At 45.9% G+C, this 19,326-nt stretch overlaps 1 protein-coding gene across 2 annotated transcripts in view; it reads left to right on the top strand.

The window, feature by feature from the left end:
• mycbpap (mycbp associated protein) overlaps window positions 1-19,326 on the top strand; it is a 99,856-nt gene that overhangs the window by 30,220 nt on the left and 50,310 nt on the right. For both annotated transcript variants that reach the window (XR_013580556.1, XM_078570594.1), the window contains exons 6-9: window positions 2,046-2,161; window positions 2,738-2,888; window positions 10,727-10,845; window positions 14,902-15,011. Coding sequence is in view for 1 of the 2 variants with exons in the window: in XM_078570594.1 (XP_078426720.1) it covers window positions 2,046-2,161; window positions 2,738-2,888; window positions 10,727-10,845; window positions 14,902-15,011 (496 nt within the window). In the remaining variant the exon portion in view is untranslated. The remainder of the gene's footprint in view (window positions 1-2,045; window positions 2,162-2,737; window positions 2,889-10,726; window positions 10,846-14,901; window positions 15,012-19,326) is intronic.

Here is a 19,326-nt window from a genome sequence, read left to right as displayed (position 1 = left end):
GTTGTGGTTGTTGGTGGTCAATCATCTCCTGGGACACCGCTGCAGGAGTTCCTCAGGGTACTGTCCTAGGCCCAAACATCTTCAGCTGCTTGATCAATGATCTTCCTTCCATTAGAAGTGGGGATGTTTGCTGATGATTACACAAGGTTCAGCTCCATTTGCAACTCCTCAGATACTGAAGCACAGACCATACCCATCAGCCCATGCTTGCAAAACTCAAAACATAGGGTGGAATCATCCCAGATTAGCATGAAGTGCAGTAGCAGGCAGGAAAAATGACGTTTTACCCGTCAGCCGCAATGGCAGCTTTTCACGCCGTATTGTCCTAAACCCGCCGCATTAATTGTGCATTCCCAGGATACACGGCGTTTCGATGGCAGACAGACTCCGATTCGCCTGCCACACCATCACCTTGCTGATTGATCACGCCAGGCACCACATAAGTACAGTCGTTGCTCAGTACTTCCAGCCCAGGACAGCAGCAAAGAAGACATGGCCCCGAAAGGCAAGAAGATTGCAGCCCTCAGGTGCCTTTTGGACACCGTGGACATCCCCACTATGTGTCCTTTACCCCTGCTCTGGCCGCAGGAGGGGCAGCAACATTACCACTCTGGCTTGGTAGGCGGTGGCAGTGGTGATCAGCGCCAATGCTGCATAGAAGAGGTTGGCTATCCAATGCAGAAAGAGGATGAATGATCTCATCTGTGCAGCCAGGGTAAGGCAACTATCTCATCACTCTAAAATCACACGCTTAAGCCCATCACACATTCACTGGCATCTCACTCACTGCCAGCTCAAGGGACATCACCACCCATTCTCACACACATACCCTCACATGTCCATCTGGCTTCATCTCCTCTGGAGACTGCCTCCTCAGCCTTCACCATCTTGAGGCCACTTGCACAGATCAACATGTGCCCCCGCACATACCCTGGGATACCCTCCTTCCCCAGTACAGCCCTTGCCCTGCAACCGTTGAAAAGCCACCCATATATAGCTAATCTGGTAGGTAGAGACCTGCCCATGAGCCCCCTTAAAAGTGATGTGGTGCTGCCTGTGAAGCCTGGCACTGATGACTGCGAGTGCTGACTGAAGCAAGGTAGACAAACAAGCCTTGAAGTCCTGAGTGAAGTGCAGCCCACCAAGTGCATGCCTTATATATGCTGTTGTGAAACATGTCGGCATGTTTTTCTGCCAACGTGGGCGGACGATCCAGCAGGGTGACAATGTGTCCGGCGGGCTGGGCTTATAATGATATGCTGATTTATTACAATGAGGTTCCTGACATCCGATTGCAGGGAACACAGCCTGCCATCGACGGGTTGAGCGGATGATTGCAAACTGGTTTCACGATGTCGTGAAACCGATTTTTGGCCTTCTCGCTATATTGTCCGCTCACGCCACCGAAAGCGCCTGATGCCAGCGGGCACGGAAAATTCCAGCCATACTGTCCGACATTAGATGTGATTCCACGATTGGTCAACATTTGCTAAACAATCCTAAGTGTGCTAAGAATTGACAACCAATTTAAGATTATCAGTCAGGCTGGCAGTGTGGCTCACTTATACATGCTAGAATCTGCATATGTTAATACACAGGGCCCTGCCCTTTGCAGACAGAAAAAACATATACACACATTGCGTCTTTTTCAACTAAACAAAATAGGCAACAATCATTGCCTGGTTCATTCCCAGGTCAATGCCTTGGCTAATCAAAATTAAACTGGTTTGAATTTAAAGCTTGGCAGTTAACTGTCAGTTATCAGTTTACTGGGGCATTCTTCATGTCAACGCCTCTGCCAATCAGTCTTCTTGCCAACCAATCAACACTCTCTTCTCAAGCGGTATAAATTGTTGTTCCCTTTACAATTTGGTATTCTTGTGAATTGTCCTGAAGCGCACAGGATGAAAAGCTTTGACAACATATGTTTTTTTTTCAGCAATACTCAAGTTCTTTACTACCAAACAACTGTTTACATTTTTACTCTTTCTCCTTGCCAAAAAAACCTTCTGAATAATCTTAGAACTTGGTTATTCTCTGTTTAGATCTCCTGGACAAGCCAGTTGAAGACCTGGTGATGAATCAATGTGAGAATATTGGACAGGCAAGACAGCAGGCTAACCTCATCGATCAGACCATGGCAGCTCTGGGTCCTGGGAAGGTCAGCAAAGGTTCCCCTCCCTTTCATTCCAAATATTCTGTACCTAGTTATAGGGGTTTACTCCCTCCTGTGCCTCACTCTAGTGGTTCACTCCCTCCTGTTCTTGGCTATGAAGGTTCATCCCCTCCTGTTCCTGGCTCTGGGGTTTCACTTCTTCCTGTTCTTAGCTCTGGGGGTTAACTGTCTCCTGTAACAGGCTCTGGGGATTCACTCCCTCCTGTTCTTGGCTATGGGAGTTTCCTCCCTCCTGTGATGGGCTCTGGGGGTTCACTCCCTCCTGGCTCTTGGCTCTGGATGTTCACTCCCTCCTGGCTCCTGGCTCTAGGGGTTCACTTCCTCCTGTTCCTGCCTCTGGGAGTTCCCTCCCTCCTGTGATGGGCTCTGGGGGTTCACTCCCTCCTGGCTCTTGGCTCTGGGGGTTCACTTCCTCCTGTTCCTGCCTCTGGGAGTTCACTCCCTCCTGTGATGGGCTCAAGCTCCATGGCTGGATTGCAGAAAGTTGTTGACCCAGGTTATTATGTGCTGTGACTCAAATGGACAGAAAGATGCTACCTTGTTCCCTTTTGATTATTTCAGGGTTTCCACGTAGGGAGTGAGTTTTGGGCCCTACCATCAATGATTGGAGATGAATTAAGTGGAGTGGCGTCAACACTAACACAGACAGAACGCGGATTCCCACCACCCATTGTTCACAGCGGGAAACCTCAGACAATCAAACAGGAGACAGGTACTTCCACAACTTTCCTGAACAGAAGTGTGTTTGCTGTGATTGGGAAACTTAACTTCCAAGTTTCAGGAACTTAACTGATGAAGAAAAGGTTCAGTAGGTTTGGTTTGATTTCCTTAGAAAAGTAGAGATGATTGAGGTTAGAAAAATGAAGTTTGCAGCATTATGAAGGGCATTAACAGTCTGATATAAATGGCTGCAACTCAGTCTCAGTTTCCCCACAAACATTCCCAGGTTTTTTTGTGTTGGTGGGCCAGTAAACACTAACCCTATCCTGGTCTTGTCAAACCCGAATTCTCTCTGGTCTTACACGGTGAATGTCAGGACCCAATATATGCACATTCCGTCAGTGACATTTATGCACTGCAGGAGCATCACCAAAGTGAGGTGTATGTCTATCCCAGAGCCCCATTTACCATAGGAAAAGAAGGGAGGTTTTGGATTCCAGTTTGTTTTAATGAGATCAGATTGTCTTGTGGCCACAGCTGTACATGGGAAAGATACAACACCCGTTGCTGCCTTTGTTTCTTGTCATTTTTGAACAAGCACTTATACCTTCTTATGAGGTGATACTTAACTTTTTCTCTGAACTGGGATACTGAAGGAGGCTATAGGAAATTGATTGCTGTCCTGCATGGTGGGTACTGTCCTCCCCCCGATTTCTCAAATAGAAAAGGAAATGTGCAGATGGCACGATATGCAATATTTGACACAGCAACCGCCGCCTTTACCTCAGTCATGTTTAATAGATTATGTTAACGCTGTCAGTGTTTGAATTCTGTTTCATTGAATTTGCTTCCAATTTCCACCCTAGTTTCACTTTCATCTGGTCCATCTCTGACTCTTTTGTTCCTTGACTTCACTGTCTCCATTTCTGGGAAAGGCTATCAACTAATATTCTCTGCAAGCCCATGGACTCTCACAACCACCTTGACTACACTTCCTCACACCCCGCCTCCTGTAAGGATTCCATTTCATTCTCCAAGTTTCTCTGTCTCATTCACATCTATTCAGATGATTCAATGTTCCACACCAGTGCCTCCTATGTGTCTTCCTTTTTCCTTAACCGAGGATTCCCACCCAGCTTAGTTGACAGGGCTCTCCACCATGTCTGATCCACTTCACACTCTTCTGTTCTTCACCCCTTCCCTCCCGCCCAGAAAAATGATAGGGCTCCCCTTGTCCTCACCTTCCACCCACTAGCTTCCATTTTCAACGGATCATCCCCCAACATTTCTGCCAGCTCCAGCATTTTGCCACCATCAAACGCATCTTCCCCTGCTCTCCCCTTTCAACATTCCAAAGGAAATGTTTCCTCCGTGACCCCCTGCCCTACTCCTCAGTCACGCCCAACACCCCCTCCCTTTCCTATGGCACCTTTCAATGCAAGCACAAGAGATACAACATCTTCCTTTTTCCTTAACTGAGCCTTTTACCTCTTCCTTTCTCAGCGTCCATAACCCCAAACAATGGGAAAATGTGAAACAATGATTTACGTCACCTGCTTTCAATGTGGTATACTGTATTCGCTACTCATGGTGTGGTCTCTTTCACACTGGGGAGACCAAATGCAGACTGAGCGACCACTTTGCAGAAGGCCTCCATTCAGTCCACAAGCACAGCCCTGAGCGTCCTGTCATGTGTTATTTGAATTCTGCACCTTCCTTCCTGCTCTGACCTTTCTTTTTTTTCCTGTTTTTTTTTCTATTTTTTTCTTTTTTTTTGTTTTATTGAGAAAGAAAGGAAAAGACAGGTAGGAGGAAGAAGAAAAAGGAAAGAGAAAAAAATCCCCTCCCCAAACCCCCAGAAAATAAATAATAAAATCAACAACAGTCATAGGTCAGATAAAGTTTCACCTGATATAAAATATACAACCTAATTAAGGTCAGCTATATGAAAGTAGAGAGCTGTAGTTCCTCAAAGTAATCTAAGAAAGGCTACATAAAAGCTATTTAAATGCCAACAGTGGAGCCTCTTATAGTGTACTTTATTTTCTCAAGTTTAAGATTCTGCATAAGATCACGTATCCAACTAGTAAAAGAGGGTGGGGCAGACTGTTTCCAGTTTAATAGAATAACGTGTCTAGCCAATAATGTTAAAAAGGCAAGTGCATCAGTTTGAATTTTGGTTAGAGGGATGCCATTTGGTTCCACTCCAAAGAGTGCTATAATAGGAGAAGGTTCAATGTTGCTACTAAAAATATGAAAGTGATCTAAAATCTTTTGTCCAAAACAAAGCCAATTTAAGACACGACCAGAACATATGAATTAGGGAGGCTGGGGCAGAATGATATTTATCACAGGCTGCATCAAAATTTGGATAAATCTTACATAATTTCACCTTGGATAATGGGATACAATGTAAGATTTTAAATTGTAGCAGCCCATGTTTTGCACATACAGATGAGGAATGTACATGAAAGAATAGACTTTCCAGTTATCTTCTGATAAGTCTGAGTCAAAATCTTGCTCCCAAAGACTTAAGGTAGAAAGCGAAGGGCAGTGTAGTGAAAAAACTAGAGAATACAATTTGGAATGAACCCCTAAAAAAAGGATTTAATTCTAACATAATATCTATCAGTGATTTAGGAGCAATAAAGGAAATCTTTTTGCACGCAAAATCTCTGATTTGTAAATAGCAAAAGAAGTGTGTGTGGGGGCAGATGGTATTTCTGAAAAAGAGAGTTAAAAGAAGCAAACATCTCATCAATGTATAAGTTAGCAAGGGTTTTGATGCCTCTCGTGTGCCAGACTTGAAAGGCAGAATCTCCTAATGAAGGCGGAAATAAATGGTTTGCATTAAAAGGGCTGTATAAAGAAAGAGATTGCATCCCAAAGTGTGTTCTGAACTGGGTCCAAATCTTAAGTGACTGTCTAACAATAGGGTTTGAAGAAAAGTGACTGGTTAAGAAAGGAATGGAGGAGCACAACAGAGCAGGCAGAGAGGTGGATTGACAGGAGTCAATTGTCCAATTGCACCCACACTAAACTAACCGAGTCCAAATGAAGCCAAAAAGAAATATTACGGATATTAGCAGACCAATAATAAAACTGAAAATTTGGCAGTGCCAAACCACCTAAATGCTTACGACTTTGTAGAAAAACTTTACGAATTCTGGGTGTTTTCTTATTCCAAATAAAGGAAGAAATTAATTGGTCTATTGCAACAAAAAACCGCTTGGGAATAAACAATGGAATGCCTGAAGAAAGTATAGAACTTTTGGCAAAATATTCACCTTTACAGAATTTATACGACCAACTAAAGAAAGGGGTAAGCTAGATCAACGTGTTAAGTCCTGCTTTGTACTTTCCAACAAAGAGTCAAAGTTGAGCTTAAAAAGGTCTCCAAGGGATTGAGTAACTAAAATTCCTAAATATTTAAAACTGTTTACTGAGACCCTGAAGGGGAGGGAAAAAAGAAGGTAACTCTTGGCAATAGAGTTAATAGGAAAAATTTCACTCTTTTGCAAATTAACTTTAAAACCTGAAATATGACCAAATCGCTCAAGAATAGAGAAAATATGTGGGAGAGATGAGGCCGGATCAGATATATAAAGAAGCAGGTCATCAGCGTACAGGGAGTGTTTCTGCTCAACTCCAGTCCGTATAACACAGGTCCGCAGTGAAACTGCCAGGGACTCAATAGCAATAGTGAAAAGTAGGGGGGGAAACAGGATAGCCCTGTCTAGCACTTCGATGGAGGTCAAAAAGTTTAGAGTGGCTATTATTTGTACGTACTGAAGGAATACAGAAAACTATTCCCAATAGTTTTATCCATTTTATAAAAATGGGTACAAATCCAAATTTTTGAAGAGTGAAGAAAAGGTAGTCCCATTCCACTCTATCAAAAGCTGTCTCTGCATCTGTCTCTGCATCCATAGTTATAAGAACTTCAGGGAGAGAAAATCCATCAGCCCTTTGCATGAGTTTACTTCTTACTTTGCATGAGTTTAATTGCCTTTAGTTTTTCATCTTGGGAAAGGGGGTACTTCTAACACATTCATAGATTCAGACGTTAGAGATGGGATGTCCATATTATCAAAAAAATTGTGAAAAAAACCAGGATCTGAAAGGGAGTCTGAGGTATAAAGAGTGAAATAAAAAAGTTTGAATTGATCATTGATCTCCTGATGCTCGGTGATGATTGACCCTGTTGGAGTGGTGATTTCAGTAATAAGCTGGGAGGAAGCAGACGGGTGAAGCTGGTGAGCCAGGAACTTACCGCTTCTTTCACCACGCTCATAAAATGTACCACATGATCAAAGTATAAGCTTCTCTGTTAGTTTAATGGAAACAAGATCAAATTCAGTCTGTAGAACCAGACGCTGTTTGTATAATACTGGGGTAGGTGCAGTAGCATACTGCTGGCCCACAAAGAGAATTTGGTCAATCAATTGGGACAATTTTGAGGTATTGTGGTTAAGTTGAGCAGTATATAAAATCATCTGTCCACATAGATAAGCCTTCATAGTCCCTCAGACAATAGTAAAGGAAATATCTGGAGTAGCGTTAAGTGCTATAAAAGTATCTATTTGCGAGGAAATGAATTTCATAAAATCTGGGTCTGCCAGAAGAAGAGAATGAAGACGCCGCGGTGGACAAGAAACAGGCTGGTCATGGAATCTTATTGTTAAAACTAAGGGGGCATGATCAGAGATCACAAAACTATTGTATGCGCAAGATTGAATTAATGGGAGAAGCCTCTTGTCAAGGAAAAAGTAGTCAATACGCAAGTAGGTGTGGTGAACAGGAGAGAAAAAGGAGTATTGCCTTGCTGATGGGTATAAAAAACACCATGAGTCTACCAATCTGTGTGTATCCAGAAAAGAACTGATGGCTGAGCCTGATTTTGATATTGGAACAGATTTTGTGGACGAGCAATCTAAATTTGGGTTTAGAACACTGCTAAAGTCTATCCAAGAAGTAAGTGAGATGGGTCTAAATCAGGTATGGAAAATAAGAAGTTTGAAATGAAACAGTGATCATCCCAGTTGGGTGCATATCCATTAGCTAGGATCAATGGACAGTTAAAAAGTTGCCTTGTACTATAACATAGCGGGTCAGCTATAACCTGAGAGTGAACAAAAGGAATGCCTTTATGGATTAAAATTGCCCCATCTCTCGCTTTACAATGAAAATTAGAATGAAACATCTGCCCAGCCCAACCCATCCACATTTGCAATTGGTCAGACGTACGTAAGTGAGTTTCCTGCAGGAAGGCAATGCCCACCTTCAAATGATGTAAATGAGAGAACTTCAGTTCTTTTAACTGGGTGATTTAGACCTTTCACATCCCAGGTGATCAAATGGATTGGACAACCACCCAGTGAGGCCTTAACATCAGTGGACATTATAATAAAAGCGTATCAAAGCATATGGCCCCCATAGGTTAACCAATGCAAATAAAGGATTAAATATTTTTCAAACCAGAGCTTATCCACCTAAAGAATGTTAAAAACTGATGAAAAGGAAAGTACATCTGTATATTTGGAAAAGAACAAGAAAAAGAGAAAGAAGAAGAGAGAAGAGAAGGGAGAAAAAATAGAAGGGGAAGAAGGAAAGAAAAGCTTACATCACCTCCCCAAATGAGGTGAATTCTACCCCTCACAATGAGTGTACTATTCATATCTATCTTACCAGTGTGTCTTAAAAAGACAGCCACATTAAAGTAATATACAATCAAATATCCCAAACAAAACTTTGTAAAGCTCAGCATATGTTAAACAAGATGCAGGGTCTGTCCAAAGCAACAGTTTTGTAACACAGTGCTCAACAAGAGAGGGAGAATATAAAGAGAGATTAACTCTCAAAGAATTCAACTGCACATGTGGGAAAAGAAAAAAATGAACACCCATAGGGTTTATGTAAAATTTCCCGCGATTCGTGCAATTTGGACATAAAATACAAAGAGATTGGTATAACCAACAAAACCTATAGTGTAATAGAACCATCACGCATAGCTACCTAATTAAGCATTGAGTACCGTTTTGTCCTGGGTGAAGTCACGATGTGGCTTACTAACAGAAGGTACAATTGTGTCCTTGAGAAAGGCTGAAGCTTCTTGCAGTGTGTTGAAAATCTTATTCGCTCCGTTGACAATTACACACCGATGAGCAGGGTGGAGAAAGCCATGTTTAAGTCCGTCTTCACAAAGTTGGGCTTTAACAAATTTATATTCTCCACGACACTGGGCTACATCCACGCTGAGATCGGGGTAGATGAATATCTTACTTCCACAAAAGTATAGTTGACCCTCTTCTCTCGACACGTGCATAACTTGCTCTTTCACTCTATAGTGATGCAGTCTTAGTAGTAATGGCCTTGGGAGCTTGCTATGCTGTGAGCACAATGCCAAAGAGCGATAGGCTCACTCGCCACGACAGGCAGTGAATCGAAACTCTCCTTGCGAAAAACCTCCAAAAGAAGTGCCTTGGTAAAAGTTGTTGGGTTTCCCTGTTCCGCACCCTCAGGCACGGAGAGAATCCTTAAATTTTGTCTTTGGCTGAGATTCCCCAGGTCACCCACCTCATCAATAATTTAGTATTTTGGGCTTCCAGCTGGGTGCAGCAGGTCCCCAGAGCCACCAATCTGTTGCTCGAGTCAGTCGCTGATTGTTTAACATCTCGCAGCCTTTGATTGAAGGAGGTGACAGGTGTATAGAGTAGCAACAGAGGAGCGGAGTTCCGAATGGAATCCAGCAAATTCAGCGAGAATAGTGGTCTGTAAGTCAGCAAGGGTGCTGACAGAATTAAATTCAGCGCGGGAAACCACCATGTTGTTACCAGCTGTAATATTAGACACCGCAGTCGATAAAGCAGGCCCGGTTTCACTCTGACTGAGTTTGCCTCCTGGGTTTAGACATTTTAAATGTACACCGAGCGTCAGAGCAAACCCCAAAACACTGACTGTCTAATAGCTGAACCTTTCAACCCAACATCAGCAATTTCCACTGGGATAAACCACAGAAATCATGGGAGCTGTCTTCAGCCACCTCTTACTCCATTCCCATCATATGATCGCTCCCATCACATTTGCTCTGACCTTTCTGCCCTTGGCCTCTTCCTGAAACGGCGATGGAAGCAGAGTCCTGGAATATTTTTAAGGCAGAGGTGGGTAGGTTCTTGGTAAGCAATGGGGTGATGGGTTATCAGGATAGATGGGCTGTAGATTTGAGGTTACTATGAGATCAGCTATGATCTTATGAAATGGCAAAACAGGCTCGAGGGGCCGAATGGCCTAGTCCTACTCCTGCTCCTTGTTCGTATGTTCAGACAGTGTTCCAATTTTAAATCCAATGTTAGCTCATGGAACAGCACCTCATCATTCAATTTTCCACAGCCTTCTGGGATCCACTTTCAGTTCAACAATTTTAGATCATAACCTGTGCCTCTTTGTTTCATTTTGTTGGGTTTTTTTTGGCTGGTTCAATTTTCTCCTTTTTTTTTCTTTATTCCTTCACTTTGTATTCAGACGGCTGCTATCCAGGCATTCAGATCTCATCCAGAAAAATCTTTTGTTTCTTTACCTGTCCCATTACCACTTCCTTTGGCTTTTGTATCATGACACGTTTTGTTATTCAGTCCCTCCTGCCCTCCACACAATCACGGACCTTCCCATTTGTTCTTCCTTCCACCATCTCCCTCCTTGCTCAAAACCTATAACACTTCTATCTTCCCTCAATTCTCATGAAGGATCATCAAACGAAAACATTAACTCTGTTTCTCTCCACAGATGCTGTCTGACCTGCTGAATATTTCCAGTATTTTCTGTTTTTATTCAGATTTCCAGCATCTGCAGTATTTTGCTTTGGTTTGAATTCTGTGTCCTCATTTACTTTAGGTACTAACTTCCCTCAGGACAAAAATAATCACAGGAAGTCCAGATCAGAAAGTTTGTATCTGAAACAGCGATTGGAAGAGATGAAGACTGTTCTAAAACATTTGGACTTCAGACAACCAGTATGTTTATCAGAACACATTCAAGAATGTCACCGAGCTGATACAGTGCTAATACTTTGCAGTGAAAACACCTTAAACCAAGGCACACCAGACAGTAATATATACCCTAGATCATCACCCGCAATTTCTTGCAGCAATGGTCATGCAATTAACAAATCTGTCCCCACTGTTCTGTACCCCAGTGTTACACAGTGACAGCCTTGACCCCCAGTGCAGTACCCCAGTGTTACACAGTGACAGACCTGTCCCCACTGGTCTGTACCCAAGTGTTATACAGTGACAGACCTCTCCCCACTGGTCTGTACCCCAGTGTTATACAGTGACAGCCCTGCCCCCCCCATTGCAGTACCCCAGTGTTATACAGTGACAGACTTGTCCCTACCAGTACTGTATCCCAGTGACAGATCTGTCCCGACCAGTACAGCACCCCAGTGTTATAGAGTGACAGAATTATCCCCACCAGTACTGTACTCCAGTGTTATACAGGGATAGACCTGTACCCACCAGTACTGTACCCCAGTGTTATACAGTGACAGGCCTGTCCCCACGAGTACAGTACCCCACTGTAATACAATGACAGACATGTCCCCACCTGTATTGTATGCCAGTGTTATACAGTGACAGGCCTGTCCCCACCAGTACTGTACCCCATTGTTATACAGTGACAGGCCTGTCCCCACCAGTACTGTACCCCAGTGTTATACAGTGACATCTGTACCCACCAGTACTGTACGCCAGTGTTATACAGTGACAGGCCTGTCTCCATCAGTACTGTACGCCAGTGTTATACAGTGACAGACTTATCCTCACCAGTACTGTACCCCAGTGTTATGCAGTGACAGACCTATCCCCAACAGTTCTGTACCCCAGTGTTATACAGTGACAGACCTGTCCCCACCAGTACCGTACCCCAGTATTATGGAGTGACAGACCTGTCCCCACCAGTACTGTACCCCAGTGTTATACAGTGACAAACCTGTCCCCACTAGTACTACACCCCAGTGTTATACAGTGACAAACCTCTCCCCACTGGTCTGTACCCCAGTGTTATACAGTGACAGACCTGTCCCTACCAGTACTGTACCCCAGTGTTAGGCAGTGACAGACCTGTCCCCACCAGTACTGTACCCTAGTGTTATTCAGTAAGAGACCTGTCCCCACCAGCACTGTACCCCAGTGTTATTCAGTAAGAGACCTGCGCCCACCAGTACTGTACCCCAGTGTTATACAGTGACAGACCTGCCCCCAACAGTACTGTACCCCAGTGTTATACAATGACAGACCTGTCCCCACTGGTCTGTAGCCCAGTGGTATACAGTGGCAGACCTGTCCCCACCAGTACTGTACCCCAGTGTTATACAGTGACAGACCTTATCCACCAGCACTGTACCCCAGTGTTATAGAGTGACAGACCTGTCCCCACCAGTACTGTACCCCACTGTAATACAATGACAGACATGTCCCCACCTGTATTGTATGCCAGTGTTATACAGTGACAGGCCTGTCCCCACCAGTACTGTACCCCATTGTTATACAGTGACAGGCCTGTCCCCACCAGTACTGTACCCCAGTGTTATACAGTGACATCTGTACCCACCAGTGCTGTACGCCAGTGTTATACAGTGACAGACTTATCCTCACCAGTACTGTACCCCAGTGTTATACAGTGACAGACCTGTCCCCACTAGTACTACACCCCAGTGTTATACAGTGACAGACCTGTCCCCACTAGTACTACACCCCAGTGTTATACAGTGACAGACCTCTCCCCACTGGTCTGTACCCCAGTGTTATACAGTGACAGACCTGTCCCCACCAGTACTGTACCCCAGTGTTATTCAGTAAGAGACCTGCGCCCACCAGTACTGTACCCCAGTGTTATACAGTGACAGACCTGGCCCCTCCAGTACTGTACCCCAGTGTTAGGCAGTGACAGACCTGTCCCCACCAGTACTGTAACCCAGTGTTATACAGTGACAGACCTGTCCCCACCAGTACTGTACCCCAGTGTTATACAGTGACAGACCTGTCCCCACCAGTACTGTACCCCAGTGTTATACAGTGACAGACCTGTCCCCAACAGTACTGTACCCCAGTGTTATACAGTGACAGACCTGTCCCCACCAGTACTGTACCCCAGTGTTATACAGTGACAGACCTATCCCCGCCAGTACTGTGCCCCAGTGTTATACAGTGACAGACCTGTCCCCACCAGTACTGTACCCCAGTGTTATACAGTGACAGACCTATCCCCGCCAGTACTGTACCCCAGTGTTATACAGTGACAGACCTATCCCCGCCAGTACTGTACCCCAGTGTTATACAGTGACAGACCTGTCCCCACCAGTACTGTACCCCAGTGTTATACAGTGACAGACCTATCCCCGCCAGTACTGTACCCCAGTGTTATACAGTGACAGACCTATCCCCGCCAGTACTGTACCCCAGTGTTATACAGTGACAGACCTGTCCCCAACAGTACTGTACCCCAGTGTTATACAGTGACAGACCTATCCCCGCCAGTACTGTACCACAGTGTTATACAGGGACAGACCTATCCCCACCAGTACTGTGCCCCAGTGTTATACAGTGACAGACCTATCCCCACCAGTACTGTGCCCCAGTGTTATAGAAGAGAGGCTTAAACCAGCTTATATATTACCTCTTTTCAATTTTTTCCTTAGTTCTGTTGAAGAGTCATACGGACTCGAAACGTTAACTGTGTTCCTCTCCACAGATGCTGCCAGACCTGCTGAGTTTTTCCAGGTATTTTTATGTTTATTTTTGTTTTGGATTTCCAGCATCCGCAGTTTTTTGCTTTTATTCCCTGGGAACTGCTCTGTTCCTGGAACTACCGCGTCTCCTGGAACTACCCCATCTCCCAGCACTACCCAGTCCCCCAGAACTGCCTCTTCCTTTGGAGCTACCCTGTTCCCCGAACGACCCTGTTCCCCGGAACTGCCCGGTCCCCAGACCTGCCCCATCCCCTGGAACTGCCCATCGCCTCGAACTACCCTGTCCCATGAAACTGACCCGTCCACTGCAACTACCCTGTCCACTGGAACTGCCCCGTCCCCAGAACTGCCCCGTCTGCTGGAACTGCCCTGTCCCATGGAACTGACCCGTCCACTGCAACTACCCTGTCCGCTGGAACTGCCCTGTCCCCAGAACTGCCCCTTCTGCTGGAACTGCCCTGTCCCATGGAACTGACCCGTCCACTGCAACTACCCTGTCCGCTGGAACTGCCCTGTCCCCAGAACTGCCCCTTCTGCTGGAACTGCCCTGTCCCATGGAACTGACCCGTCCACTGCAACTACCCCACCCACTGGAACAGCCCCGCCCGCTGGAACAGCCTCGCCCGCTGGAACAGCCCCGTCCCCAGAACTGCCCCGTCTGCTGGAACTGCCCTGTCCCATGGAACTGACCCGTCCACTGCAACTACCCTGTCCGCTGGAACTGCCCTGTCCCCAGAACTGCCCCTTCTGCTGGAACTGCCCTGTCCCATGGAACTGACCCGTCCACTGCAACTACCCCACCCACTGGAACAGCCCCGCCCGCTGGAACAGCCTCGCCCGCTGGAACAGCCCCGTCCCACGGAACTACCCCGTCTCCTGGAACCAACCAGCCTGTGGAACACACCCAGCCTCTCACTGTGGCCCAACATTATTACAACCCTGACCTCAAACCTGCTGGATCCATCAGTTCTGCCCATAGTATGAGTCAATTATTGTCATTTTATGCTCTGTACATTGTTGATGATTGCAGAGGTTTTGAATGATTTTGCATTTTCAAAAAGGGGAGAAGTGATGTTTGTGAGCACTGCTCTTTCTTTCTTGCATCAGTAAGAATGCCGCCAGCCACTTCTGCACCTAATTTGCTTTGGCTCCAATGGTAGGACTCAGAATCTAGAAACATCAGGGTCAGGAGGCTATTGGGAGCAGGGTTTACTCTTACTTATATCAATACCGAGCCCAACCAGCATAAAACTGCCAGGTCTCAGCAGCTGGCTGCCAGGACATTGGTGTCTCGGGTTAATCGGATATGTTTTACACACAGGACATTGATCAGCTAGAAGTAATTGGAACTGGGCACCCCTTCAGCTCGATGTCAGTGGAACATTTCCCTTTGGAGGAGAAGCACCCTACAACACACAGTAATGAGAACAGGTAAGCAACACTGTGCATCAGGGGACTTTCACACCATATGTTGGATTGCTGCATACAGTGAAATGATCTGCAAGCAGATTATATCCTTTGCATAAATAGCTGAGTTTCTGTTATCAATTCCTATTTGGTGATCTGAGGTATTGCTCATACAAAAAATGAAAATGATGATTTTTTTAAATCTCCCTTCCATGTCTCTCTCACTGCTCTCACTTTTAATTCTGACATATTTGTACTACCTGAAACAGCAACTTTTTGTTTTAAAAATTTGTGTCTCTGTTGTGAAATATCCTACTCGAACATAATCGAGCCATGGGCATTGCTTCCACTCCTTTTTGTCTTCTATTCCATCAGTCTTTTTATTCCCCCTTCCTTTCTTACACCCATGTAACCAATAACTGGGTCTCAGTTATAAAGTTTCTTCATTCACCTTGTTTACTTTGTTATTTTCTTTTCACTTAATTTTCTTTCCAAAGTTTCTTTCTTCCTGATGGTGATCAGATTAATCGGCGGGTGAAGTGATGGATCAGCGAGTGACGGTGTGATTGATCAGTGAGTGATGGTGTGATTGATCAGTGAGTGATGGTGTGATTGATCAGTGAGTGATGGTGTGATTGATCAGTGAGTGACGGTGTGATTGATCAGTGAGTGACGGTGTGATTGATCAGTGAGTGACGGTGTGATTGATCAGTGAGTGATGGTGTGATTGATCAGTGAGTGATGATGTGATTGATCAGCGAGTGACGGTGTGATTGATCAGTGAGTGACGGTGTGATTGATCAGTGAGTGACGGTGTGATTGATCAGCGAGTGACGGTGTGATTGATCAGCGAGTGATGGTGTGATTGATCAGTGAGTGAAGGTGTGATTGATCAGTGAGTGATGGTGTGATTGATCAGTGAGTGACGGTGTGATTGATCAGTGAGTGACGGTGTGATTGATCAGTGAGTGATGGTGTGATTGATCAGTGAGTGATGGTGTGATTGATCAGCGAGTGATGGTGTGATTGATCAGTGAGTGACGGTGTGATTGATCAGTGAGTGATGGTGTGATTGATCAGCGAGGGATGGTGTGATTGATCAGCGAGGGATGGTGTGATTGATCAGCGAGGGATGGTGTGATTGATCAGCGAGGGATGGTGTGATTGATCAGCGAGGGATGGTGTGATTGATCAGCGAGGGATGGTGTGATTGATCAGCGAGGGATGGTGTGATGGATCACTGAGTGATGGTGTGATGGATCAGCGAGTGATGGTGTGATGGATCAGCGAGTGATGGTGTGATGGATCAGCGAGTGACGGTGTGATGGATCACTGAGTGATGGTATGATTGATCAGTGAGGGATGGTGTGATTGATCAGCGAGTGATGGTGTGATTGATCAGCGAGTGATGGTGTGATGGATCAGTGAGTGATGGTGTGATTGATCAGTGAGTGATGGTGTGATGGATCAGCGAGTGACGGTGTGATGGATCAGCGAGTGACGGTGTGATTGATCAGCGAGTGACGGTGTGATGGATCAGCGAGTGATGGTGTGATGGATCAGCGAGTGATGGTGTGATGGATCAGCGAGTGACGGTGTGATGGATCACTGAGTGATGGTATGATTGATCAGTGAGGGATGGTGTGATTGATCAGCGAGTGATGGTGTGATTGATCAGCGAGTGATGGTGTGATGGATCAGTGAGTGATGGTGTGATTGATCAGTGAGTGATGGTGTGATGGATCAGCGAGTGACGGTGTGATGGATCAGCGAGTGACGGTGTGATTGATCAGCGAGTGACGGTGTGATTGATCAGCGAGTGACGGTGTGATTGATCAGCGAGGGATGGTGTGATTGATCAGCGAGTGACGGTGTGATTGATCAGCGAGGGATGGTGTGATTGATCAGCGAGGGATGGTGTGATTGATCAGCGAGGGATGGTGTGATTGATCAGCGAGGGACGATGTGATTGATCAGTGAGTGATGGTTTGATTGATCAGCGAGGGATGGTGTGATTGATCAGTGAGTGATGGTGTGATTGATCAGTGAGTGATGGTGTGATTGATCAGCGAGTGACGGTGTGATTGATCAGCGAGGGATGGTGTGATTGATCAGCGAGGGATGGTGTGATTGATCAGCGAGGGACGGTGTGATTGATCAGCGAGGGACGATGTGATTGATCAGTGAGTGATGGTGTGATTGATCAGTGAGTGACGGTGTGATTGATCAGTGAGTGATGGTGTGATTGATCAGTGAGTGATGGTGTGATTGATCAGCGAGTGATGGTGTGATTGATCAGCGAGGGATGGTGTGATTGATCAGCGAGGGATGGTGTGATTGATCAGTGAGTGATGATGTGATTGATCAGCGAGGGATGGTGTGATTGATCAGTGAGTGATGGTGTGATTGATCAGCGAGTGACGGTGTGATTGATCAGCGAGTGACGGTGTGATTGATCAGCGAGTGACGGTGTGATGGATCAGCGAGTGACGGTGTGATTGATCAGCGAGCGACGGTGTGATTGATCAGCGAGTGACGATGTGATTGATCGGTGTGTGATTATGTGATTGACATTGTATTAAATGGGTCATTGTCAGTTTGGTAAACTGTAACTAGCGGAGTCCCAGCGATATCAGTACTGGGGTCTCAAATATTTACATTCTATATTAATGACTTGGATGAAGGAACTGAGCATGTTGTGGCCAAATTTGGTAACAATGCAAAAAATAGGTCGGAATGCAAGTTGTGAGGAAGAGGCAAAGAGTCTGCAAATCAATATAGATCAGTTAAACGACTGGGCAAATTTGGCAGATGGGATATAATGTAGGAAAATGTGAGGTAGTCCACTTTGGCAGGAAGAATATTATTTAAATGGAGAGTGATTAGAAAATGCTGCAGTACAGATGGATCTAGTCATGTCCTTGTACATGAATCACAAAATGTTAGCTTGCAGGTACACAAGTAATTTGGAAGGCAGCTGGAATGTTGGCCTTCATGGCAAGGGAAATGAAGTATAAATATAGGGAAGTCTTGCTGCAACTGTACAGGGCTTCGGTGAGACTGTACCTGGGAGGTGGATTTTACAGGGAAACGGATTACAAGCGCCCTGACCTAAAAGTCAGTCGGCATCTCATCGACCAGAAATCTGGCTCTGCTGCAGCGGTATTAGGCTTCGGGTCATATTGGGATTTCTGTCCCCACCAGTGGGGAAGTCACACCCGAGAGAGATGCTGGTCAACCTGATTGGCTGACAGCTCTGTAGTCTCAGCAGCGCCAGAAGAGTGTAGTCGGCACTGTTGGGACTACAAACAGCCCTAAAAAAGAAGAGAAGATGTTTCCGGGACTGGAGGTAAGTCCAGGGATTTTGGGCAGGCACAGCTGGGAGACCCCAGTGAGGCGGCAGGGGTGGGGGTTCAGGTTAGAGAGTTCAAGGGAGAAGGGATAGAGGGAGTATAATCTTGTTGTGGTGGGGGTGGGGTCCCCCAATGGGCACAGCCCACTCCCCCCACCCCCTCCAATGGATGTACACGCTGCCCCCAACGCCCAACAGCAGCCCACATAGTCAAAGCTGCCAGGCTGATCGCCTTGCCCCCATCTTCCCCTGCAGACCAAAAAATTGTGACAGAGGCAGATTACTTAAGTGCCAATTAATTTACCACCGAGGGCCTCAAAAGGCTTAAGGGTGGGCAGCCGCTTGACACCTTACTCGCTCCCCGTAATATGGGCGATAGATTGGGGACGGGTGGAAGGTGGTGGGCTGGCCACAAGCTGTAAAATTTAGCCCCTGGAGTACTGCGTATACTCGTCTCCTTATTTAAGGAGGGATATACTTGCATTGAAGGCAGTTCAGAGAAGGTTCACTAGGCTGATACCTGAGATGAAGGAGTTGTCTTATGAGGAAAAATTGAGCATGTTGGGCCCATACTCAACATGGGTATGAGTATAGTGGAGTTTAGAAGGATGAGAAGTGTACTTGTTGAAACATATTATATTCTGAGAGGATGACGGGGTGGGTGCCGAGAGGATGACGGGGTGGGTGCCGAGAGGGTGACGGGGTGGGTGCAGGGAGGGTGACGGGGTGGGTGATGTTAGGATGACAGGGTGGGTGCCGAGAGGGTGACGGGGTGGGTGCCGAGAGGATGACAGGGTGGGTGCCGAGAGGGTGACGGGGTGGGTGCCGAGAGGATGACGGTTCAGAGCCATTAATCTTTGGAATTCTCTCTTCCAAAGTGCAGTGGAGGCTGTCTCATTGAATCTATCAAGGCTGAGATAGATTTTTGTAATACAAAGGAGCTAAAGGTTATGGGGGACAGGCAGGAAAGCTGAGTTAAATCCACAA

This window comes from Cetorhinus maximus, chromosome 24 (genome assembly GCF_964194155.1).
Source record: "Cetorhinus maximus chromosome 24, sCetMax3.hap1.1, whole genome shotgun sequence".
Lineage (NCBI taxonomy): Eukaryota > Metazoa > Chordata > Chondrichthyes > Lamniformes > Cetorhinidae > Cetorhinus > Cetorhinus maximus.
Note: the sequence above shows the minus strand (reverse complement) of the source record. Positions and strands in the feature narration are given on the sequence as shown.